At 40.5% G+C, this 25403-nt stretch overlaps 1 protein-coding gene across 1 annotated transcript in view; it reads left to right on the plus strand.

Moving 5' to 3' along the window:
* The window catches only part of LOC141789548 (contactin-associated protein-like 4), a 118786-nt gene that overhangs the window by 46079 nt on the left and 47304 nt on the right, over window positions 1-25403 (plus strand). Inside the window, exons 3-9 of the mRNA XM_074669013.1 lie at window positions 454-647; window positions 8428-8575; window positions 9107-9310; window positions 19090-19265; window positions 20655-20801; window positions 23339-23606; window positions 24318-24467. Of these exons, the coding sequence (XP_074525114.1) occupies window positions 454-647; window positions 8428-8575; window positions 9107-9310; window positions 19090-19265; window positions 20655-20801; window positions 23339-23606; window positions 24318-24467 (1287 nt within the window). The remainder of the gene's footprint in view (window positions 1-453; window positions 648-8427; window positions 8576-9106; window positions 9311-19089; window positions 19266-20654; window positions 20802-23338; window positions 23607-24317; window positions 24468-25403) is intronic.

A 25403-nucleotide genomic window follows, 5' to 3' on the forward strand; every position in this document is an offset into this window, starting at 1 on the left:
GTTTCCTCTTAATGTGCTGACTAATAACTGCAAAAATTAAGCCCCCCGTCACCTCAAACCTTCTCTCTAGTCTCTCCCATCGCCTGTTAGGTCCTCATTTCTAATCTCTGGACATTACTCAAACAGATAAATGAGCATTTTACATTTTTTATGCAATGTATGAGATTTATTATTTGACAGCTTTAAAAATCTGTGCATGAAGCGTTGACTCCAGACCATAAATTCACAGTTTAAGACTTTCATTTCAACTCGATTAAAGTGTAATGAATCATATTTCACTCCAACAATTTGTCTCTCCATCCTTGCTCTTTTTTTCTGACATCTCTCCCGGCTTCTGGATCTCCATCACACACACCAATCTGCCACGCACACACACACACACACACACACACACACAATATGATGAAAGTAAGTATTGCCAATGAAACCCTTTTCATCTCTGTCTCTCTGCAGGAGCTGGAGGTTGGTCTCCGCTCGTCTCAGACAGATACCAGTGGTTGGAGGTGGATTTGGGGAGGCGAACGAAGATTACAGCCGTTGCCACACAGGGACGTTATGGCAGTTCTGATTGGCTGACGGCCTACCTGTTGATGTTCAGTGACACGGGGCACAACTGGAGGCAACACCGGCAGGAAGACAGCTTTGGGGTAACTTTCATCAACTTTCAAACCAGCATGAGCCAGAAAACTTATTTTCTACAGTGAAAACTTTGAATACAACAAAACCACATATAGCATAGCACTGTCAAAGCTCATGTGAATTCCTTTTAACACCACAAAATATTTTCACGCACCTTCTGTGATAATGACTGGGCCATCCTCGTAGGAAATCAGGAAGTGATGCAGCAGTTAGTGTGGATGCTTCTTTCCACAAGACCACAACTTATTTTCTTACTGGCTTCAAGCATCATGACCCATCCCACGTCAGTATTACATTTAGGTCAATATAGCGGTGTTGTTGCTTGCTGTACTTGCTTTTGCCATGCTAAATTTTTAGCTTACGCTCTAGGTACGCAGCAACTTTGAGGTCACTGTGGTTATTTTTTATAGTGTTTGTCTTTTTTGGATTGTTGCGACAATAAAATACACTGTCTCAACTCAAAATCTTAGAAATTTTCAGTTTGAGGTTCAGTAGAAGAGACTAAAAACTTGTGATTCATTGGGATTCTAGTACGAATAATCTAACAGCTTTTACATAACAGTACAAAAAGAAAATGTACTTCTATGTTTGACTTTTTTTTTTTTCAAATTGAAATAAACAGCTAGCATCTTCACTTTTTAGATCACTATTTTTCCCAGAAACTAAAACAAAAGTTAAAACAGTCTGAGGTAAATGTTTAAAGGAGCTTTGAGGACTACCTGAAAAGCTAGCATTTTTCAGAGACGAACCCTCCGTTTCCCATGAGCACTTGCAACCACTGTCATGAAGACATGGCTCTTACAAAGGTGTGTGTTTGTTTTTAAGCTCATTAAAGGAGATCAGATCTTTTAAAAAAATACTTTTATTTGTTCAAGACAATTTTAAACAGGATATGATGTGACAAGGTAAGGTATTTATTAACAGTTACATAGAGCTATTGTTTGAAACGTGACAACAACAGAACTTTGTAAACTTGGTTAGTGGCTTAGTTTAGATGCCAACTATATCAAACGCTACTCACAGCCTTGTGCTCTAAGACTGTAACATTAGTGACTCCTTGTGATATCCAGGTAGATTATGTAAGTCGGGCCAGTGCTGTATGGAGAAAAAAAATAAAAGTAACTGCACTAAACCACAACACCAGTAGGGGCAGTAAATCATTAAGTTGTGGATTACGATAACACATGTATCTCCCAGTGAGACTTTTTTAAGAAAACTTAGAAAGTCCTCCCAATCCCTTTAATATTGATTTTAAAAGTGAAGCGTAATGAAAACAACTTTTTTTCTACCCTTTACCAAAAAGATCTTTTGTCTAAAACATGAAGTCCAACATCTGCCAGAACCATTCCCCTGTAGCCAGTGAATGTATTTTCTAAATTAGAGGAAACATTGCCTGTGGAAATAATTCATGCAGCAATTACTCTGCTGTCCTGCTAGACCCAATTTGGAAAACATATTAATTGTACATCAGCATAATTTCGAGGAGACAAGGTTACATTAAATTAATGAGCGTGGGTATTGGGAAAACAGTGTGACATTTTTAATGCAAGTCTGATTAAATGTTAAACTATTGGAAATTGGATTTGTAATAAAGTTTGAGGCTTTGCTTGGAGAATTTAAAATGCAGGAAAATAAAGAGTTAATTTCAGCGACACAGTTAAAACACAACAGGTTCATTAGCTGACAGAATGTAGAGGACTTCATCTAAATACCATATCTTTCTGTCTGAAATGATGATTCAACTTTCACATCAGCATCACCCCACAGCCAGAAGTTCACCTCTTTGTTTGCACGACATATGCTGTTTTAAAGGCTCCAAACAAAACCTTCCACAAAGGTCTGTCTGCCATAATCTAACCCTGTCTGTTGCCACCACTGAGAAATGATTGTAGTGCGCCTGTAAAAGCAAACTTTTCAATCTACTTTGAAGTATAGGCATTCAGAAGAGCTTTTGATTATTTGTCCTCTGAGCGCGGCACTTTGTACCATCTAGTTATTTCTCACAAAAACATGAATTAAATGATTTCAGAGAGCGAGGAAGATCAAGTTGCAGATGACTGATGCACTTGTCTGCTTTTATTTTTGATTTTTGTCTGAGGGTCTTTCAGTGTGGCAGGGAGGTCAGCTTCATAAATGTTTTAGCGAAAAACAAAGTGACACAAAAGAATCAAACAAGGCCAACAAATGTGATTAAAAAAACTTGCTGGATTCAAAGATATAGAAAACTCCTGAAACCTTTCTAAAGCATGTGTGAACTCAAACTTTGACCCTGGTTTTACCAGCAGATTTCTCTGCCAGCACTCTAGACTGCTGTGGAGTTGGAGTGATACTTGATGGGTGAATAAAAAAACAGCTGAGGGCAAAGGAGGAGGATTATATTCAAGACAAGAGCAGAAAAGATGCCTGCACATTTGCAGATTTGCACAAAGCCCTGATTCAAATGCAGTAACTGTAATCATAGCGTAGGTCTCTGTTGTTTTGTATGCCATCATGTCATAAACATAGCATGGTTGATGTCATGTCTTGCCTCCTGACACTTGTCTTTACCCTGCTCACCATCAGGCTGGATGTGTGGAAGAGGCTCATGAAAAGTCTACTGATGGTTTGACTGTCGCAGACACTATCAAGTCTCAAAAAAACTAAGTTGAAGAAAAGTCCAAACTTCTATAAAGGCTTTCTGAAATGGCCTGCAGTTATGCACTTAACACCACTCTGAGTTGTTTATGTGAGAAATACCTCATTTAAATCAACATGTATTGTTGCTGCTTGGGAGGGAGCTGAGCTCTAAGCAGGTTGATTGAAGTTAAAACACATTTGGCCTCACTGTCACAGACATAATTTACATTTCTGTGGGGACTGGTACTGCCTGCAGCGCTGTGCTGGCTCACCAGGAGCCTTTCACTCTTTATTAATAATGGATGGAACAATGAAAGGAACCTGGGCAGGGCTCTGTCAGCTGCACGGAGCTGCTGTCAAATAGTTAAACCTCTGCTGACAGGAGGCTAGGGCTGTTGTTAAAAAGGCTGCCTGGTGTTCCAGGAGTCACAGCTTTGATTCTTGCAGCAGCGCACGTGTCCGTCAACAGTCTATGTGCAAGACGCTGATGGAACACATGCCAGCTCTGGCATTGTAAGCCAGACTCGATAAGGAAGGCAGAGCAATGTCTTAAATGAGAATGAGAAATCTGACTGAAACATGCATGTGGTGCCTAAGAATGTATTCCGAACTGTAACTCATGCATGAATTTCCTCCTGGAAACTGAAAAGAAATTCAGAGCCCCTGCGCTATTTTCAGCTTTTTATCATCTCTTCACTCAAGTGCTCCCAAGTGTTTCACTACTCTTTAAGATCCTTATTTTACAGTATTTTACAGTGACTTTTTAAAGCCAGAGTCTGCTCCATGTCTCGTAAAGGCTCGCCTGCAGAGTGACTGATCACCACGAAGCAAACTACCATGCATCACAATGACAGGAAGACGTGTAGCCCTCTGATGACTGAACAACAATAGACGTGATTCAGAGGCAGTCAGGCGTCTCCTTTATGGCAGACACAACGCCTGTCTTGTTACTGCAGCAGCTCTGAGAACAGCTTTTGATTGTGATATGACAGGATGTGATTTTTCTCTCAGTGCAGGATTCAAACTCTGTGAAGCCAAGGAGTCATCGCTGAAAAGCAGGAGCTGAGTATAACTTCTCACAGCTTAAGAACTTGTTGATTTGACACTCAGCATGAGAGGTGATAAACCCAGATCAGCTCTCAGAGTGTTTTTAAAGCGCCATATATTAGTCAGGCCAGCTTAGAGTATCGGTTAAGGAGCAGATTTGACTACAGAAACAGCTGTCAGCCTCAGTCATAGCTTCTCTCTGACTTCTCAGCTTAGGTGTCCCTTTGCTCTCCAGATCTGGGAAGTAAATATGTTTACATAACTGCAGTACTTTATGATTTTAGAGATGACTGGAGAAAAAACTCTAGGGCTTTGGGCAGAATGTGGAGAAGATAAATAAGGTTCACTTTAGTAACTCTGTTGTGTCCTTACAGGCCTTCACTCACTCACTATGATCACTGTGTTTTGCCAACTATTTAGCTATAGCTATTATTTACATTTTTCTTGTCACATCTCATTTACATTTCTTATGTCTGTGAATATAAGTGACCACCACACCAGGGGGATAACTCAAGATGAGCTAGATTTAATCTACAAAAGCAGAAACAGAACAGTTTATCATCCTCATCTCAGGGTTCTCATGTCCCTGGTAAAAGCAAACCGAAACACACATAAACTAGAAAAGCACTCAGAGAGCGCAGACCTCTGCCAAGCATGTTATGTTTGTCACCAACACTTTAGTCCTACTTTAATGTTATACTCCCTTTCAGCAGACTGTCTGCTACAATTTGGTGTTAGTTGCAGGTTTGTACGATAATTTGTTACCTGACAATGTTGAAAATTATGATGACCCAGTACACATTTCATATTTCGTATCTGAGTAAACAGAATATTGGGATGATCTGGATCGTACTTTAACATCTGTCAGAAATTGTGGTGACCTTGTCTTGTATTGTTTTGCAAAGCAATCCAACCATTTATCGTGGAGTTATATACACATATGGTGAAAACGGTCCTATCTCACAATGATAAAGAATCCTTTATGGTTATCCTAAAAAAAAGTCCTGGATCCAGACGGTGATCCCATTTCCCAAAGGTTTCATCAAGATCCGTTTGTTACTTTTTGAGTTATGTTGTGCACTGACAAACAAACAGAAAGAAGAAAACTGTCCCAAAAACATAACCTCCTTGCCAGAGGGAACAAAACAGAAACATACAAACTAAGTAGATTAAAAGAAGGTGCATCCATGTGCAAAACACTGAAAGAGAGATTTGACTTATGAATATTTATCTCTTCAAACGTTCAGTTAAATGTCAAAGAGGGTCATGAAGATGCAAAATAATGTAAATGACTTTTCCCATGTAACTATTTTTAGCAGTGCATTAGTCAGTCCCGAATGGATGGAGTCAAAAATAATCTTCTTTGCACAAGCTGCAGAGTCATTTACTGACATGATTTCACAGTCTTGGGACTGAGCTGTAAAAAATACAAAACTTTTAATGAACATGTTAAGCGTTGACATCTGCACGAGTCCACCAAAGGCCGAGCTAATTATGAATATTATTAGCCCTGAAGCTACAATCCAGACCTGGCTCATAAGAGTTTAACATCTCAATATTACAAATTAGTAACGTCTTCATAGATTGTGAGTTTATGTGTCTGTTCAAAACATCTCTCTTATAAGTAAACAATTATCTCATTCAGAGGCTTCTTCCGAGTCTTTTCACATAAACACATTTCCACTGAGGCATCTCTTTTGAGATCCCTGTCTTAATATTTTTATGATATATTATTTAAATGACTAGAGGCATATTTAATTAAAGGAAATGATTAGATCAGGTTACACAGAAAGGCTTAACAAAGTGAAGTTTAATGAAAAAATTTGATTGCAAGGCTGGTGGAGTATATTTTTATGTTTATCTTTTAGATCATAGCGAAAGTATTCAAATCAGTCTGCAGTTAAATACTCTTCAAGGTGCATTAAGGACTTTTTTCTAACACTTCTTACTCATGCATCCCTCCTTCCCTCCATTCGTCTTATTGTCTACTCGTCTCCTTGACTGAGGTCTCATCAGAGGCTCCTCACATTTCAAAACATGCACAGCGAGGTAAATGAGATGCCACTCTCCTCGGCCTCCTCAGCAGGAAACAGAGCCGTTTGTTGAGCTCAACGCTTCGCTGCCCAGCCGGCTCAGCCCTTCAAAGCACTGAAGACGGTGCTGAGATCACAATTATGCTGCGCCAGGGAAGCCAATTCCTCTCACACAGCCACATCAGTACGCACTCAGCGGACAGACACACACTTGGAATGATACAGGCTCTCAAGAAAGACAGGAGGCATCAGCAAAGTATTCACACTTTAACGTGCAAAATCACCAAAATGAAGCTTTTTCTTCCCCATAGAGATGCATGAGCTGATGTGTGTGCTCTTTGTGTATCAACCACACGATTCCCACAGGCAGCTGATTGGGAAAATAGAGGCCATTAGTCTCTTTAAGCGAGGCTTGATACAGAGACAGAGTAGGTCCCAGAGTTATTGATCACCGGACAGAGAGAGGGAGAGATGTTATTAGCAGCCAGGATCAATGGCTTCTGTGAGCTTGAAGTTTGAAAATGCACAAAGACCAGGAAGGTTAGGGGGAGTTTTTCTTCGCACTCCACCTGAGTCCTTTACTTTTGGAGTTCCTTTTACAAACAAGATGGTGTTATTGTTTGCTACAAAGGTGCTACACTGCATTAATGAGGAGATCTGGAATGGATGTGAGGAGAGATGGAGGATAAAGGGATGAATTGTAGTTTTGATGTGGGAGCATCAGGGTTTGAGATCCAGGTTAGAATAGATCCTGACAAGCTTTCTGGTTCAGCTTCCCAAACGTATGTCCTATAATAAGAGGAAGGAGATGAGAAAGGAGAGATGCATTCACTCGTGGGACCTTGGACAAACAGGAGGGGATGGGTTGGATCATTGGCTGTATGAATAATTAGTGTGTCCACCGTGACAAAGCAAATTGGTTTGTCTACTGGCTTTCTGAAGCCAAAACTCGAGAGAAGACGAGGGTGGTGATGGAGAGAAAAACGGTTTAGCTAACAGCAAGTTGCCAAAGCTCCTCAGGGTGTGTCTGTGGCGGTTTAATTAGTTTGTGAAATGGCAAATTAACAATTGGGTTTTAGCAGAATTAGTTTCTTTTTTGGGGGGTATTACTGACCTGAGTTGTTTATTTATTAGACTAAAGATGCTGAGGGGATGTGGCTCTCACAAATCGGCTAGAGAGGTGGACAATTTGGACAATTTGAAACAGCTCTCATGATGAAACATCAAATTGAATACTGAATTCCATGCACAGGCCTGCATGAAAATGCTAACCAGGACATCAGCAACACAAGCATTTCATGTAGTTATAGTTTAGTGATTGTAATTGACTGTGCTGATGTCTGTCAGGATTTCACTGGACTGTGACGGATTGCTTGTACAGTTTTTACAAAATACCCCAAAACCTGTTCTTTTGTACTATCAGTATGTTTAATTCAGCTAAAAAGTTTGATATGGGGCCCCTTAGAGACTGACTGACTTTTGGAGCATGCCTCAAGTGGCTGCTTGGGGTACTGCAGTTTTTGGCACTTCTGTGTTTTAATTCTCTGTCTTTGGGTCACCCATGCTCTCCGAAACTAGTCCTCTTCCCTGACACTGGTTTTGTCAACTTAACATATCTCAAATTTGGCTCTCTCATCTTATGTTTTTATTGTTAAAAAATATTTTGTTGCTGGTATTGTCCCATGCATACACAAGTAGTGTGTTTTTTTTTAAACAAAATTGTGGCTTCAATTTGCACATACCTACATCCTGTCAAAGGTTTCAGATAACTTTAGAAACACCAAGTCTTTATTTTGATGGCCTTGTTTGCTGTAGCACTCAATAAATGAGCATCAATTTTAATTTGTCCCTCAGTCCCCAGAATTGCTTCAAATATTCAACAGAAAACCCATTTCCCCAGTAGGCATCTTAATCAGGATCAACAGAGTACAAAACAGCTCCCCTGGTCCTGCTGAATGTTCTCAAGGAACTCATTAAATCAAGTATTTTGCCTCCAAATCTTCCCTAAAGTAAGATGGTAAAACTTTGTTGCTTGTTGTCAGGATGTAAAACTAGGTGGACTGTTGTGGCTAATATTGTCCTGTTGTTTCAGGCTTTTCCCGGTAACAGCAATGCAGACTCTGTGGTCCAGTACAAACTGGAACAGCCGGTGATAGCTCGCTACCTGCGCCTCATTCCTCTGGACTGGAACCCGACTGGGAGGATTGGACTCAGACTGGAGATTTATGGATGTAGATATAGTGAGTATAGGTTCAATATTTGACTTCCTCAAGAGTGTGGATTCCCTTTAATGCTTTGAATTTAGAAGCAAAGTTAGCTAAAGTGAAGATTAAGATACAAACAGATGCATCTGGGTCTAATATTTTCAGATTTTTTTCAATCAGGTGATAAATGATTTTTTATTTATTGGTTACTTCAGAACATGTGGGCAGAAGTTACATAGAGTAAAAACTCTCAAATAACAAGCATTAATAATCATTGAGATGTAAACATTTTATTCAACAAAAGCATCTATTGTGACTTTCAAAAACTGCATACAACTCACTTAGCCCTTAGGTTGGATTGATCTGTAAAATCTTGAGAATTATTAAGCTCTGATGATTTCAGATCCTGTTTTCTCTCAAGGCTGTTCATCAGAGTTTGTGTTGTCTTTGTGACCTACAAATGGTCATTTTTTTATTCAGTATCTAAATATATGATTTCAATGGTGAAATTTTATGTAACACGTATCACATTACTGTTTCTTCCTCTGACTCTCCATCATTCTGTAGCTTCTGACGTGGCTAACTTCGACGGCAGCAGCAGCCTGGTCTACCGGCTGAGTGTGAGGCCAAGCTGGACGGAGATGGAGGTCATCTCTCTGAAGTTTAAAACCCTGAAGAATTCTGGGACGCTGCTGCATGCAGAGGGACAGAGAGATCACAGCCTCACTCTGGTGCTGGAGAAAGGACGGCTGCTGCTCTACCACCAACAAGGTCAATGAACTTCTAACATCTGCCATCTGTTATTGGTAGAAACATTTGGATGTTTAAAACTTTTGATTAGAAATTACTGACCTTTTTTATGTTCCTGTTAACCTCTGTTGGAATGATTAATGATTTTACTGTGTTACTGAATCAAAGTATACACAGGAGCAAACAGAACACCAATGGAGAGATGTCAAAATGAGGGGGCTAAACATGGACTGGTGCCTGGATTAGTCGAGTTTGGTGCTTTACTTGAGGGCACCTTTGCAATAAACTAGCTCCTCTCCAAGACCAGTCCCAATTTGCGTATTTTATCTGTACCCAGACTTGATTCAACTCTGGCTCCAGCTCCCAGAGCTAGTTCCTACCGGCTGGTTACTGTGAAGTGTTTGTGGAGCACTTAGCTTTAGTCATTTTTATAAAGCACATGATCTTTTTTAAATTTTATTTTACTTCTGTTGAGTTAGTACAAGTTTCATCAAACTAGCTCCAACCTAAGACAAACATGATGACATCCATTCTCTCTACAGTCCAAACTAACCAGAAGCCATAATACTCATTATTCGTCATGCATCAGCTGACACTCCTACAACACACTGCAGGCATAGGTTTGAAATGGCAACTGAACAGAGCCAGCAGTACTGAAGGAAAAGGTTGAAATTTAATGCTTGTGACAAGAATGATTTTGCTGCAAGTAACAATTCCCGCGCAGTAAATCTGCATCTGTGCGTGTTGAGAGTGTAATGCTGGGGCTTATTTTGGTCGCAGTGCTAAAGTGCTTATTATGGCTGTGGGTGTTGATTTTCTGTTGCTGGTTGTTATAGTCAGCTGCTGGGTCCTCATTTAATGCTCCAAAATCAAACCGGGTCACAGTAGGGACATCAAGGCGTTATGAAGCCATCAAAACAACAGGTGTACTTCAAGCCTATGTTAGATGCTTCATTATGACTGGTAATAACTAAGTACATGCTGCTGCAAACTTCCTGGTTGAAATGAACCTCTTATCTCTGAGTGGTATCAAGATTGGATGAGTTTCCAAATTAAATCTGTAACCCCTCTGTCTGTATTATATCTAATAATGCAATACTGAAATCAAATTTTATGAAAAAAAAAAAAAGCAGAGAAATGTGCTTTAGGTGATGTAGAGGTGCAGCTCTTAATCTAAAAGGTTAACTGCTGCCAATTAGTGCTTTCTAACTGTAGGCATAACGCCTGCTGCTTCATATCTGTACATCCACAAAGTATCTCACATGGTGGGACTCTAAGTGGCTCTCAGCACTTCAACCTCTAGAAGGGCAGAAAACAGCAGCAGCCAACATCCTAAGGAGAAGGTGCGGGGAAAAAACAGCTTTTAAGAACTTCACAATCTTTTTTGAACTTTTCTTGCACAGCTTTTGTGGCCAACTCTGCAGCTGTTTCTGTCCATTCATTTATTTTTCATTGCTCTGAGTAATAGTCAGCTGAACACCTACACCATACTGTGAAATTATACTCCCAGCCCCCAGAGACAACACTTTCCATTCTCTATGATTGAATCTAATATCCAGCACGTTTTTTCACCCCTACAATGAAAATGAAGAAGCTCCCTGTCCGTCTCTGTCCATCTGCTGGATTGTTTGCGTATTTGTCAAAAGTGGTTCATAAAAAAACTGCTGATTCAATTTCACAGAAACTCAAGGGAATCGTGCTTCTTTCTGCTTTTGCTGATTAGCTTCGTACAGACTTAATTTACCCATCCATATGTCTCAAGCAATTTCCAGACTAAATTAATCAGATTGAGAAATAATGCAGAGATCTGGTGTAGGTAAGCGGTGAAGTTACTTGTCAATTCATGAACACATACATGTTGCTGTTTGCTGTGAGAGAAGACAGCATCACATTCTCTCTGTCTCACTACTTTTTCTCCCATTTCCTTCCTTTTACCTCACCCCAGTAACTCTCTCCTTTCCCTTGCTCTGCCTCCTCTCCTCGCTTCCTTCTCTTTTAATCAATGAAGGCTGCTAGCAACATGAGTTAAGGATGAACTCTGCAGAGCACAGTGGGCTAGCACAGCATTACATGATCCATGGCCTCCACCTGCACAGAGTAGAGCTCTGTTGAGGAAATGTGTTTGTGCCAGTGTGTGTTTGTTGGTGTAAATGAGGTTAAACCTGAGGCGATGTTGGACTGCCAGGCTGTAGTATTTTCACCATATGGCAGACCTCTCATCAAGCATCCCATCTGGCTCTGCTCGCCACACATTCCTCTCTTTTCCTTCATCGCTAATACTCTGACTTATTACGTTCTGGGAATTTGCAGCTAAGATTTACTTTGAACTTCATGTTTAAATAGTAGATTTCCAATACCTACAGGGCCCAAAGGTGCGTCGACATAGTGAACATTTATAACTTTTGTTTATTAGGAGCCATATTTCATTAATGGTTATTGAAATAAATAAGAGTTGACATGACAAACAGTAATATACTAACATTAACTTAAAAAGAATGCCAATGGCCCCAATGGACAAAACTGAAAACTTCTTTAGGTTGTAAACAGAGAAGTTGTTGGAGGAGTTTGTGTTCCGGTACAGAAGTGACGCTACAGATGGGATAAAAACCTGTTTAATCTCCTTACTCAAGCTCTAATTAGCTCATAACTCATCATCTGAATAACTTATACCAAAATATTTCAATGCCAAGATTTATTTCACTTGTTAGGTGTAAAGAAAATGAGCATTTTGACAGATTATAGGAGTTTTTCTTGAGATTTTTTGTCATATTTTTTAAGTATTTTGAAATAGCAGGACACAGATATTTGCAACTGATAACCAAGTCGACCTAGTAGAACTGAAATTAAGTAGTAACTGGGCTGGGCTGTGCTTTTCCTTCTGAGTCCTGCCTTGGCTGACATTTCCTTAACCATCTTACCATCTTATTTTATTTTATTTTATTTTATAATTATTATAATTTTTCTATTTATATTTTTGCACATTTGTATATTTTTTATCTTGACTTTTTCTGTATTCTTCCTGCTTTTTCATTTTTTTCTTATTATTGTTAGCACCAACACACCAAGACAAATTCCTTGTATACTCAAAGTAATTAATTAATTAATTTGGTTATGACAGTGCACATTAATCAACAATTTTGTTTTACACGTCATTGTAAATATGCCGGAATTAACACAATAGCTAAATTTCATCCGTTGTCCTAAGGCAGGTGATCAAACAGAAAAAAATAAAATAAAATAACAATACTTTATAAAAGACAGTAAACAAAAAACACATTTTTAACAAACAAGACATGTGTAAACAACAGATAACTCAAAATTTATCTAAAAACAGGAAACATCAAGCCCTCTGTAGCAGCATCAGCTGTAATGGAGGAGGAGATGAAATGTTCTTGGCAATAAAACTTGATTCTGACTCTGATTCTGTCCCCGAGCTCCCAATTCCCTGAGTAATCGGAGAGTTGATTGTGCCACAAACCGTACCTCCTACCCTCATCCTTCTTCTACAGAGCAAACCTTTACCTTTCTGTCTCTGCTGCCAAATCTACAAATCTAAGGTTTTTCTTTCATGTGCCTCCTCCACTGGGTCCTCCCCTGGCTCTGTCAGCTCGATGTAGTAAACTTTCCTCTGACTGATAGAACTATGTCAGACTCAGATTTCTGCTAACTGTTTCCTGTGGTGCTACAAGTTTACCTCCCACCCGCTTCTCCCAGTCATCACCACCCTTTAGGGTTTGAGTTGATACAACCTAGATGGCAGTTTTTCACATGGTCTCCAGAGTGGATGAATATATTTGCTGTATTCATCAGTATTTTGTTGGTTTTTGTGCTTCCACATCAGTCACTCCCACCCTGCATCTCTCCCTGAAAACATAATACTGTTCAGTCCCCTGTGTTTGGAGCCGGGGTGAGGAGCATTAATTCCCTGCTGGTGTTGTCTATTTGTCAGCAGTGGAGGGTTGTTATCTGTGAGAGCCATCAGTCTGACATCAGCTCCCTGAGTGACGCCTGTCACATCTCTCTGCTCGGCCCGCCGAGCTGATAGTCAACAAACTGCTCAAAGCATTCTGGGTAGCCAGGAATGAATATAAACACTGCGTCTACTGTTTTTTGGAGGGACACAGAGATTAGATCAAGATGAGATAATCCAGTGAAAGAGCCAATACAGCAAAAATAAAAACATCTTCTGCCTCAATCACGGTGCTGTCGCTGCATGTTTCGGTCTGGCTGCCCTCTTACCCTTTCTTCTCCCATCGCTTCTCTATCACAGCTTTTCTCATATGTTGCCCCAGTTCTGCCCCTGCTAGATATTTTTTCCAGAGGTAATTATTTGCCTTTTTCCGTTGCATGCTCTTTGTTTTTCTCTCTTTTTCTTTCACACTCTGTCCCCTCCTCCCTCCCTTCCTCCCTCACACGCTCCCAGGAGTTTGCAGTCTGCAGACAGTGTAATTTAGATCAATAGCTTGTAGCATCCACCCTCAGCCACTGCATGCTCCTCCACAGTCAGCTGTTGGCTCAGGAGAAGAAAAGAGAAGTTCAAACTCGGGGAGCAGAGATAAAACCTTAAGATTTAGATGCACTATCTCAACAGCAGCAGACTGTGAGCTGTTCTCTCAGGCTCTTCATACTTATCTCTCCCATTTTGGCAGCCTGATTCCGTCAGTCCCGAGCCTCTCTTTAGCTGTGATACATGTGGCATCAGGAGGGGAATACAAGCTGGCTGAGACACAGGAGAGTTAATGATGGTTAACACTGGGCATGAGGGACATGTGCTGCTTATAAACCACACAAGTACAAGCCAGAGCAGATGTATTTTTGTAAGACACAGTGTTACAGCCATTAGCATAAATTAATGATGAATGAAAACAGAAAGACAGACAGACTGGCAAACAAACAGATAAACAGTCAGACGCCCGCGCTATCCGCCTGTGGCTGTCCAAGCAGTTGAAATAAATTGGCTGGCTCATTAAGATTTATGTCGGCTATCCAAAACCATCTCATTTCCTCTCTGCTTTGCATTTATCAAAATGTCAGCCCACTATAATGTAGCTCAGTGCTTCATAATTCAGCTCAATTCTGAACTGTCAAAGGCAGGCTGTAATACACAGCAGTAAACACACCGAGGGTGAGTGTGTCCTGCTCCAGTGCCTTCCTGGACGAATGGCGTTAAGTATCGTTGACTAAATCAGGATGGCAGCCGAGAGGCGTGCAGGGCAACGCTGCATGTTAAGTGAAAGCCCATCATTTCTCTCTATGCTCCAAAACAACAACATGCTGCTTCCTGTGTGTCGGTGCGATAAAACACATAATGGTGCAGATTTTACAGTGACAAAACATCAGCATGATCACTAAGGTCTTTTGCAAACTGTGTAGAGCAACCAAAGCCACAGCAGCATTTTTCCTGAGCTGTCTGCAGTGAAAGGAAACAAATCTCTTTGGACCGGCTGTGCCAGTTGGCTGAGAACGGAGAAGACAATGAGTTGTGGGGATTACTGTTGCATTTGCTTACTCTTTTCCACTTTTTCTACAGTGATTTACAGTGAGCCTCCAGGACTTTCCATTATAAACAGTCTCATAAGAGTTTCAGTCTGCAGCCTCTGTGTTTCCAGAAGAGCCTGAAACTGCAAAGATACTCATGGGACTCGTATTGTAACACAAGCCCCTGCTGTATAACATGGAGCTCTCTGCAAAGCCTGCAGAAAAATACAGTTTAAATCTCACAATACAGAGATGATAAGATGCACACTTTGTCAAGGGGAGACATAAATGACTGGCCTCTTTGACTTTGTCTGAGGGAATACAGACAGAGAAGAAACTGCACACTCAGCATTTTCACAATGTTGAATGTTTTGATTTATTGCATTCATCCCGCAGAGGCTAGACTTCTAAAAAATAGGTAAACATGTTAGTCTGACTGAAATTGCTCTAAGTTGAATTTCTCAAAGTCAGACTAACATACCCAGGTGGTTTAAGATTGATCGATTGGTTGGTTGATCGATTTCCTCTTACCTGTTTACACCTTGTTCAGCCCAAAACTGGTCCAGATTCTGCTCATCCGCCACAGCTTGCATGCTGGGCTTTGACCCCAAAGTCAAACAGCACAAATTCGTAGAAAAAAGTTGAGAAGTAAAGAAAACTTCAACAAAACAGATAAAACCACTGATATTTTATCTATGAAAGGCACTAAGCTGTACCACTAAAGTTTCGCCTCTTGACAAACAAAACGTTAGCCTCTTAATACGTTTTTTCCTCACACCGTATAAAGCATGGATGTAGCCTCCGGGATGTCACCTGTCTGTGCCTGATACCGTGAATTAAAGCCAATCTGCGGACGCAGCCACATTGAACATGACACCAGCTGTGAGTTTCCTTTCAGACAGCTACAGGGTGCCCATCAGTCACATGACCTGAGCTGTGTCTCTGATTGGTCAATCAAATGATCCTGATAACTTCTAAAGTCCTTGGTTAGAAAAAAATTCACTCACCTTACAGTGTGTGCCAATAGCGGAATTGGACCTCAGCTGTTTTTTTAACCAGGCTGTAAATATACTTTTTAATGCTGTAAAAAAAAATATATTTTTTTTTGGCTTCATTTTTGCTAATCGGATGTTGTCCCTTGGTTTTTTGATTGCTTTGGTATGTGATATAATTGACCTTCCAGAAGAAGAACTAGCATTAACCAGCTAACCGGTGTCATATCGCCACCTACTGTAGTGGAGGAGGACTAGACAAGACAGTCAGTGGCAGAACAAGCTGTTTGGCTTTGGCAGAGAAGACTTGGCAAATTTTTCTCAGGTGCCACCCAAATACTCAGCTCTACTGCTAATCCCAGAAATGCATGGTGCTTACAAATGTGGCACCATTTAAGTCAAATAAACAGGTTTTACAACAATAGAAGATTTGTTGCCAAGAAATATTATTGCAACAAAAAAAAATCAGTCTGGCCACCAACACCAATACCGTTCTCATTATGCTAAGACTAAAAGTGTTTTGATAACTATGTTTTAACTGATTGGAATTGAAATTCAGAAATGAAATGAAAGAGATGTGTTAAAAACAGACCTTTCACTGCAGCAACTGTCCTTCAATGAATGTCTGTCTGCTGTTGTGTTTCTTTTTATTTCCTGTTTGTTTCATGATACTATTTTTAACTCCTAATTGAGTCCAAATCTCAGAATTTGTTTCAGGATAGTACATTAGTCACCCACAGCCAAGCTATTTAAATCACCACACCAAGTGATGCCGAAACGCTGACACAATTATAACGGCCTGTCTCCTGATAAGTCCTGTCATTGTCGTCCTTCATAAACAGATTTAGAGCTGGAGCAGAGAGCTGTAATGGAGTAACAGACAGAGAATGATAAGGTGATATCGCCCCGGGGAGCCGTCTGGAACAGTAGACTCCTGAAGAGTGGAAAGTAAAATATTCAGCGTAGACTCCACAGCTGGTAGACGGGAACATTCAATATTAGTTTGCTCAGGGAGGATAGATCAAGTAATTATTGCCTCAAAGAGTCCTCGCAGACATGCGAGGATGGGAGGATGAGGGAAATGAAGACTGACACAGAGTAAGAAAGGAGAGGAGTTCTATGAATGAAACTTTAATGTTCTATAATTGTTTGCTTTCAGACTTCTAGTATTGATCATTTCTTCTCTTTTTCCACTTCCTCAGACTGAAACCAAGTGTGTGACTGCATTAAGTGGCTTCATAATAAACAGACTATCATGAAGAGATTTTGAAGGCAAATACAGATGGAGCTGTGGACGGGGATGTGATGCATAGCTTTTCATAAACACAGGGAGCAAATGGGCTTGTTTTAAATCATTTAAATACATATTTTTAGGTGGTTAATCTTAAAAACAAAAGACTCTATGCTGCTTCTTTATATGGTCAGAACTGAGATAAAACTTGTGTAAGTGTAAAAAAAGACAATTTGGTAGTTTAATGCTTCACAGTTGGACTAATTCTGGTTTGATTTTGAAGTACTCCCTGTTACCATAAGGTGATGTAGAACTAAGATCAATCAGTTCTTTTTTAGCATTATTTTAAAAATGATCCCAGAACACTCTTCCAAAAATGTTGTTCTCGACAAGCAACTAAAATTTCACTTTCTGTGAGTTAAAATCAGAGGTGTCAAGTAACGACGTAAAATTACTTTGTTACCTTACTTAAGTAAAAATTTTTTGGTATTTACACTTTATTGAGTCATGACTTTTAGCCCTTTTTTTACTTCTACTCCTTACATTTTCAGCTGAATATCCACAATCAACTTTCTACTCCACACATTTAAAAATGGTTCAAAAAGACACACACTGAAAAAGTAAAAACCTATCCTAAAATCACTGAAATGGTGTCATCCAGAGAGAGTGATGTGATTGTGGATGGACGAGATGTATAAACATAATACCATTCCAACAAACTATTGGTTTTTACGCGATCCATCACTCTGCACATGACATAAATCACACCACACTTCAGCAATGACATAAAAGACATGTATAGCACAGTATGAAGATGTCCGTGGCAGAGACTCAGGAGAGGGGATGAACACAGCCTAAGCTTGTGACCTTAATGCCCCCCCCCACCCCCCAAGTTACTTTTACTTTTATACTATAAGTAGTTTTGAAAACAGTACTTTTACGCTTTTACTTAAGTAAAAATCTTGAGTTGATACTTCAACTTCTACAAAAGTCCTTTTAAACCATTGTGTGTACACTTCTACTCGAGTAATGAATGTGAGTACTTTTGACACCCCTGGTTAAAATGCTGTTTCTGAATCTTTCAGGAAAGCAAAGAAAGCTTTCAACAGCTTTGCTAAAGTGTGATTGGTTCATTCTCCATCTAACACATACAAAAAAACCCAGATACAAAGAAGTGATCTCAAAAAAAGATCAGAATTTTTCAGCTTTAGCAAAATAAAAATTTGTCTTCAAAGATTTTATGACTTAAAAGAAGAAAGTGGTTGGGAATAATAGTTCCCAAAATCAAACTGTCCTCTCTCTCAACATGTTAGCAGATGCATCGATGGATCCACACGATTAGAATTTCAGTTGTCATCAATTTTAATGATCAGCCTCATCCAACATCATGGTTGGTCCCCCTCCCTCCTCCACATAGATAGATATGTGGGTTCAAATGACGAAGCATCTTGTTCGAAAAATAGACAAAAATTTCTGCCTTGATCTGATAAATCAAATATGACTTGTTCTTTAGATGTTCAACTGCCCCCCCAAAAGATATTTTCATCTTAATTCCCAGGCTTGTGTGTTTAATGATTTATGATATTAATTAATTATGGACAGCTTACCTTTAAATGACCCAAAACCAAGATGTAGTGTGTGCAGTACATGAGTATGTGAGGGCTTGTGATGGTATGAAAATACTACAATGACATCCACATTTACAGGAAAAGAACAGCAAGAAAAAAAAGATCATGATTTGTGTTCAGCTGTGCCTTAAACATTAATGTTTGTAGACATTTCAGGAAAACATAAATAATCTCAAATTGATGCTGCTTGATGTCCTGGAAAATGTGTAATCTGGCCTTGAAGAGCCTGAGTCAGAGCACTCACACACTCGATGATCCCACACTAGGGCAGCGCAAAGCACTCACACACTTAGAAGTAACACCCCAAAATCTGTGAGTCAGGGACCAGAACTGGGCCAAAGAGGGCTGTGGAAGTGCTTTTTGGGGACACCTTTGAAAAAAGGAACTTTTCTGCAGGCTGCATGACATGTGCACAAAAGGATTTCTCCATTAGCACCATTTTAACAGCACAACTGCTTTTTTTGTTTGCAGGTGTGAGTTCATCCTCCAGCGGTCAACTCCTTGTTACTCTTGGAAGTCTACTCGATGACCAGCACTGGCACCACATAAAGCTGGAGCGGCTCAACGCTCACCTCAACATCACCGTGGATAAAAACACTCAGCAGGTTCACATCCCCGCAGAGCTCAGCAGCTGGGACATTCACCAGGTGAGAGAAAATCTGAAGCATGCAGGGAGCAGAGAAAGACAGGATACTTCTTTTATTTATGAACATTCTCAGTGTCAAACATTAATAATGAGACACGATAAAAGCACTTATGTTTCATAGTCAAGTTCTCCTGATGCCTACAGTTTGTTTCCTGGGCTTAAGATTCCTGTTTGTAGTTCACTGATTAGCTGCTGTCATTGGTTTCCGTGTACATGAGGTCAATATTCAGGTTAAGGTCAGTATTCTGGTTTCTGAAACATTAAGATTAGCCTGTTTACATGCATGAGCAAACATGGTTATTCCTATTTACATGCTATCCCGATCATAGACTGTATAAAACATGGACGTAGTCTCGCCGACGTCACCCGTCTGTTTCTGAAACGGAAAATGAAGCACATCGGCTATAGCGGCCATATTGGCAAGGGCTTCGCCTACAGCCATAGGGCGCCTGTTGGTCACGTGACCCTCAGCTGTGCCTCTGATTGGGGGAGCTCGCGATCTCTGCAGTGGGTGCCGGTAGTAAAACTAATGGGTCAGACAGGAGACGTTTTATGAACCAGGCTGTAAATAGGTTAATTTCTGCTTTAAAAACAATTTTTTTGGCTTGTTGTGTATGTGACTTCTGCTACTTCCGGAGCCAGCCTCAAGCGAACACTCGAGAAACAGCAGATTTTAGCACTTCCGCATTGTCTCATATTCCCAGACCGGAGGTTTCCGTTTGATCCGATCAAAACAGTGACACACAAACAACATCTTGACCCGATGCACATCATTTTCACTTCTTCTTACTGTATCCATAGCAACAGCAGCAACAACAAAATCAGCAGCACAGTGGACTTCCTGTACTCAAACCACCAAGATTCCTTGCAAGACATGCTAAGAACACAAACTAATGTTCCTTTTGATGGGGATACGCTGATAGGTGTATGCTTGACCACATATTTGGGTTAGAAAAGGAGTAACCCTGGGGTGATTTTTCAGGTTTTTTGAAACCAGAATATGAGCATAATTTTTCAAAAAGGGTTATTGGTGTTAACATAGCTGCGCACAAAGGGTTATTGCTAATATCCTGAATATGAAAGGGTAACTGATGCATGTAAACATTCTGAATGTGGCTTTAATTAACTTCTTACCCATGAAACAAATCCGACACCAGACTCAACACTGCCAGTTCTTGTGACCTGTAAAATTAGAATAGCCTGTAAATCATGAGTGTACTGCTGAATATTGTGTTTCTGTTAATTTGTTTCTACTATTGTCAAATGCCAAGGCCATCAAAGCCGATGTGGATGACAAAATATAAACTTATTACAGTTACACAGCAGCCTTCATGTTTGCTTGCTTTCTACTGATCTTTTCTTTTACTGCATGTGATGTGTTGTTGTGCAGCTGAGTCTTGGAGCTGTGCAGGGCCATGGACTGCAGAAACCTATTCTGTCAAACCGTAACTTTCACGGCTGCTTGGAAAACCTGCTCTACAATGACCTCAATCTCTTCGAGCTGGCCAAGAAGAACAACCACCAGGTCTCCATGATGGTGAGTTTGTGTTTGCAGCCATCTTTCTGTAACATCATTTTTTAAAACATGACTGTGGAGGTGTGTTGGAGCAGATCTGGCAGATTTGGTTGAAGTAGGCTCCTGAAATTGCATCCCTTTTCACAAACACACACCAAAATTTCTCTCCAAACCAGCTATGAATATTGTGTTTTCTCATCTTAAAGCCGAGCTGTTTTGCTGACTTTTTTATCTTACATTTCAAAGTGTTTATTTCATTTAATGTGTTTTTGAAATTGAATAACAAGTTGAGCACTTTTCAAACTCTCTGAGCTTTTACTTTCACCGTTTTCTCCCTCTTTTATTCACAATGAGTGTCGCTATTATTCTAATGGTCACTCTCATGATTATTATTGTCATTATCATTATTTTCATCATCATCTTCACTTTTATATCTGTCATCACCATCTCCATCATCATCATGACCACTAGCATCAGCATAATCTCCTTCATTATCATCACGAGTGTCATCACTCGCACCGCCCAAAGCGGGAAAAACACAGACAGATTAAAGTTAGAGAGTTTGAGAGGAAGACAGACAAATGCGTGAGTGAGGGAGGAAAGGAGGTAGAGGATGAAAATGAGCGGTGGGAGAGAAAGCAAGGAGAGGATGGAACACACTAAAACTTTTTGATGCATGTTTGCCAACACAGAAAACTTGATTCAAAAGAAGCTGACCCCAACACACACTGCCTGGCCCAAAAAAAAAAATCACCACCAAAGAAAAAGGTCATACACTCTAATATTTCGTTGGACCACCTTTGATTATAGCACACAGTAAATAAGCTTCTGCAATGTCACAAGATTTGTTTCCATCCAGTGTTGCATTAATTTTTCACCAGGATCTTTCATTGATGATGGTAGAGTCTGACTGTGCACAAAGCCTTCTCAGCACATCCCAAAGATTCTCAATGTGGTTAAGGTCTGGACTCTGTGGTGACCAATCCATTTGTGAAAATGATGTCTCATGCTCCCTGAACTACTCTTTCATAATTTAAGCCAGATGAATCCTGGCATTGCCATCTTGGACATGGCCGTGCCATCAGGGAAGAAAAAATCCATTGATGGAATAACCTGGTCATGCAGTATATTCAGGTAGTCAGCTGACCTCATTCTTTGAGCACAGACTGTTGCTGAACCTAGACCTGACCAACTGCAGCAACCCAAGATCATAGCACTGCCCCCACAGGTTTGTACAGTAGGCACTCGGCATGATGGGCGATTACTTCATCTGCCTCTCTTCTTACCCTGACTCTGGTACATGGTAAATCTGGACTCATCAGACCACATGACCTTCTTCCATTGCTCCAGAGTCTAATCTTTATGCTCCCTGGCAAGTTGAAGCCTTTTTTTTTGAGTTAGCCTGACTGATTGCTGACTGACATCTGTCACACTCTGCCACTCTACGAAACAATGCCACAGCAAATGCGTGCCGTAATTAGAGTCAAAGGCGGTCCAGTGTAATATTTGAGTGTGTGACTATGTTTTTGGTCGCCTCTTTTTTTTGGCGAGGCAGTGTATATAATAAAGTTGCGTTTCCACCAAGCAGACTGGTTCAGTTCATCTTGGTACGGCACGCATTTTGTGGCGTTTCCACTGACTTATCCTGGGACAGATCTCCAAATAACTGAGACGAGCCGTCCCACTTTTGGGACCTATTCATATGGGTGCCAGATTTAACTGATCTGCTCTTGGAAGGTGGAGCTACAACACCACAGACCGTTGATTGGTCAAAAGGATCGTCACTTACCCCAACAGCGGTTGCATTTCTCCTGACTTCTCTGAAACAAAGTTTGATTGCACTTTGTATCAAAGAGCTACATGCCAATCACAGAGAGGGCAAAATGCTGCACGTCTTCCATCTTTGCTCTTTGTTTACTGTGTCGTGTTTTTCTTCTTTGTTGGATTTATTAGATTTATTAGGGTACACTGTGTTGCGCTGCTACGGTGTCACGCTATTATGTAACATATGCGGCTTTCGGCATTCTGACTTACATGCCGCCTACCACGAGAGGACACAGTTTGCTGTGGAAACACAAACTGGATCAGGCTTAACTTTTTAAAACCGTGCCAAATCATCCTGAACAGAACCCGACTGCTTGGTGGAAACGCAGCTTAAGTGTCCCTAGAACTTTTTTTAACTCCAAAAGCTGTTTGAATTTTGTGGTGTTTGGGAAATTTAATCAGCCTTCTGAATATTGCATAATTGTTTCTGAAAATGGTGCTCCTAATCTGACATCAGTTAATCCATCATGTCATTTCTCCACCAAGGGATGTGATTCAAATAATGAATAATTGCTGTAAATACTGTGTGACCCTGATGCCTCAGGTTCTCGAACTTATTTTAGCCGCTCAGCGTATATCAATATGGTAATATGGTAGGTGTCCTTTTTCAGAGTGCTGCTGATGGGACCTCTGTGACATCAAGTCAAACTGAGTCAGCCCGAGCTCTCAATGAATATTCATCTTGTATTATCTCTTCATAATCATTTCTCTCTCTCTGTCTGTTTCTCTCTCAGGGCAACGTGACCTTTTCCTGTGCTGAGCCAGTTTCGGTTGCTGTGACGTTCACCGACTCCCAGAGCTTCCTCATGTTGCAGGGACTGAGGTCGTGGTCTTCAGGGGTCGTGTCCATGGCACTGCAGTTCAGGACCTGGAACAAGGCAGGGCTTCTAGTGACTTTTGACCTCCCCCAGCAAGAGGGGTCAGTGTGGCTATACCTGAGCGAGGCCAGACTTCGCCTACAGATGAGTAGAGCTGGCAGGGCACAGCTGGAGCTCAGCGCAGGTCAGTATTTTTACAAAGCTATAGCTAAATATTGAAACCAAGCATCAATTTAAGGCTAAAACACTCTCACAATCATCTGTAGTGACTTCACTACAAGTAAAATGTGACTTTCTTCCAAAAAGTACAATGTCAAGCAAGACCATTACCACAGTCCACAGAGGCAGTCACTGGTCATGGGCCCCTCTCTCAATATGTAGGGCCTCCAGAACTCATGATGAGACTGTAACGACACAAATCAAATTATAATAAAAAATAAAAACTGTATTTGTATGGTACTTTTTAAAAACAGAAGTTCACAAAGTGCTTTGAGGCTGAACATAAAAACAAACAGAAGCTTCAAACAAGGAACAAAAGCTTTGACCTATATGAACCCAGACAATACAAGAACCATGCAATATAAAACGAGAGCATGAGGACCAAGATAAAAGCTAAAAACATCAATCAACAATAAAAAGAAAATAAAAGGCAATAAAAAGGGTTGGGAGCAGAGAACAGTACAGCAGTTATAAAAAGACAATGTTAATAGTGTTTAGAATAATAAAAAAATAAAATAACAATGAACAAGTCATAAAACAATAAAAAAAAGCTAACAGGACAGTTAAACCAAGGTAAGATGGAAATAAAAGAAAAGACAAAGGATGGCACAAAATCCAAAATTTTCAGATCTTTTTACCGTCTGTTTCAATGTGTTTGTGTCTGTTTTGAACGTAGGCTCGGGTCTGAACGACGGTCAGTGGCATTCTGTGGAGATGAGCTCCAGTCAGGATCAGCTGAGCATCACTGTGGATAAAGACGAAGGAGCCACTGCCCACACCAGCATCCAACTCCCCCTGACCCCAGAGAGTCAACTCTTCTTTGGTGGTAAGAGAAACACAAAAGAGGACATGATTCCTTCACGTGCGTCTCTGTTTCATGTCATTGTCAGCCAAAAACAGATGTTGTAGGTATAGCTGAGGACAGCTGCCAAACAGTGTGCATCTCACTTAAAAGCATCTTCTTGGCAAATATGTAAAGTTGCATCTCAAGTATTTTGCTGACACGGTTGGTTAGAACTGTTTAAAATTCATGGACGTACTCAGGTAATAATTATCATCTCCAGAAGTCCTTTGGAGGTTTAGTGCCACCCACAGAGGGATAGAGTCGTAAAGCTGCTCAGGCTCTCCCCCTCCTCTCCCTCTGCTCTTTCCTTCAAGTGATCCTTCTCCTCTTTTTTTTCTCCTCTTCCCTATTTTCCTTTTCCCTTTCGGCTCCTCTTTATTCGATACATTCGTCTCCCTCCAATCACCATCTCAAGGTCTCTTGTCCTTCATTTTTTCCTCTCTTTCCTCTGCAGTACTTGTGTATCCAAGACACTCAAACAAAGACATGCAGCTGCAGATAGGTGGTACAAATGTCACTGCTTCAACTCCTTGTTTACCCCGCTTGTAGTCACATGACATTTAACCCATACAGTAATAAAAAAATGTATTTTGAGTGTGACTCCAGTGAGATTTAGTAATTTCTGATCGTCAAAGAAAAATGACAGTTACAGCTGAAACACCATAGCTGTAACTGACTGGTTTATAAATCATCATTGTGGCTTCCATAAAGAAATAAAAAAGCACTGACAAAATCTTCTTTTGAACTCCCAAAATTCGAAGTGACAATAAACGGTGACTCATCTTTCTCTGTCCTCGGATGCTGGGTGGTGGAGAGCTGAGCCCCTGATGGGCTCACTGTATGAGATCAAGGCAGAAGCTGGAGCAGAAATGCTGCATGTGGTCACGTTTATGACCATGTAGGGTCAACTTAAAGCAC

This window comes from Halichoeres trimaculatus, unplaced genomic scaffold, assembly GCF_033239565.1.
Source record: "Halichoeres trimaculatus isolate MK-OKI-2021-1 unplaced genomic scaffold, fHalTri1.1 fHalTri1_scaffold_4, whole genome shotgun sequence".
Lineage (NCBI taxonomy): Eukaryota > Metazoa > Chordata > Actinopteri > Labriformes > Labridae > Halichoeres > Halichoeres trimaculatus.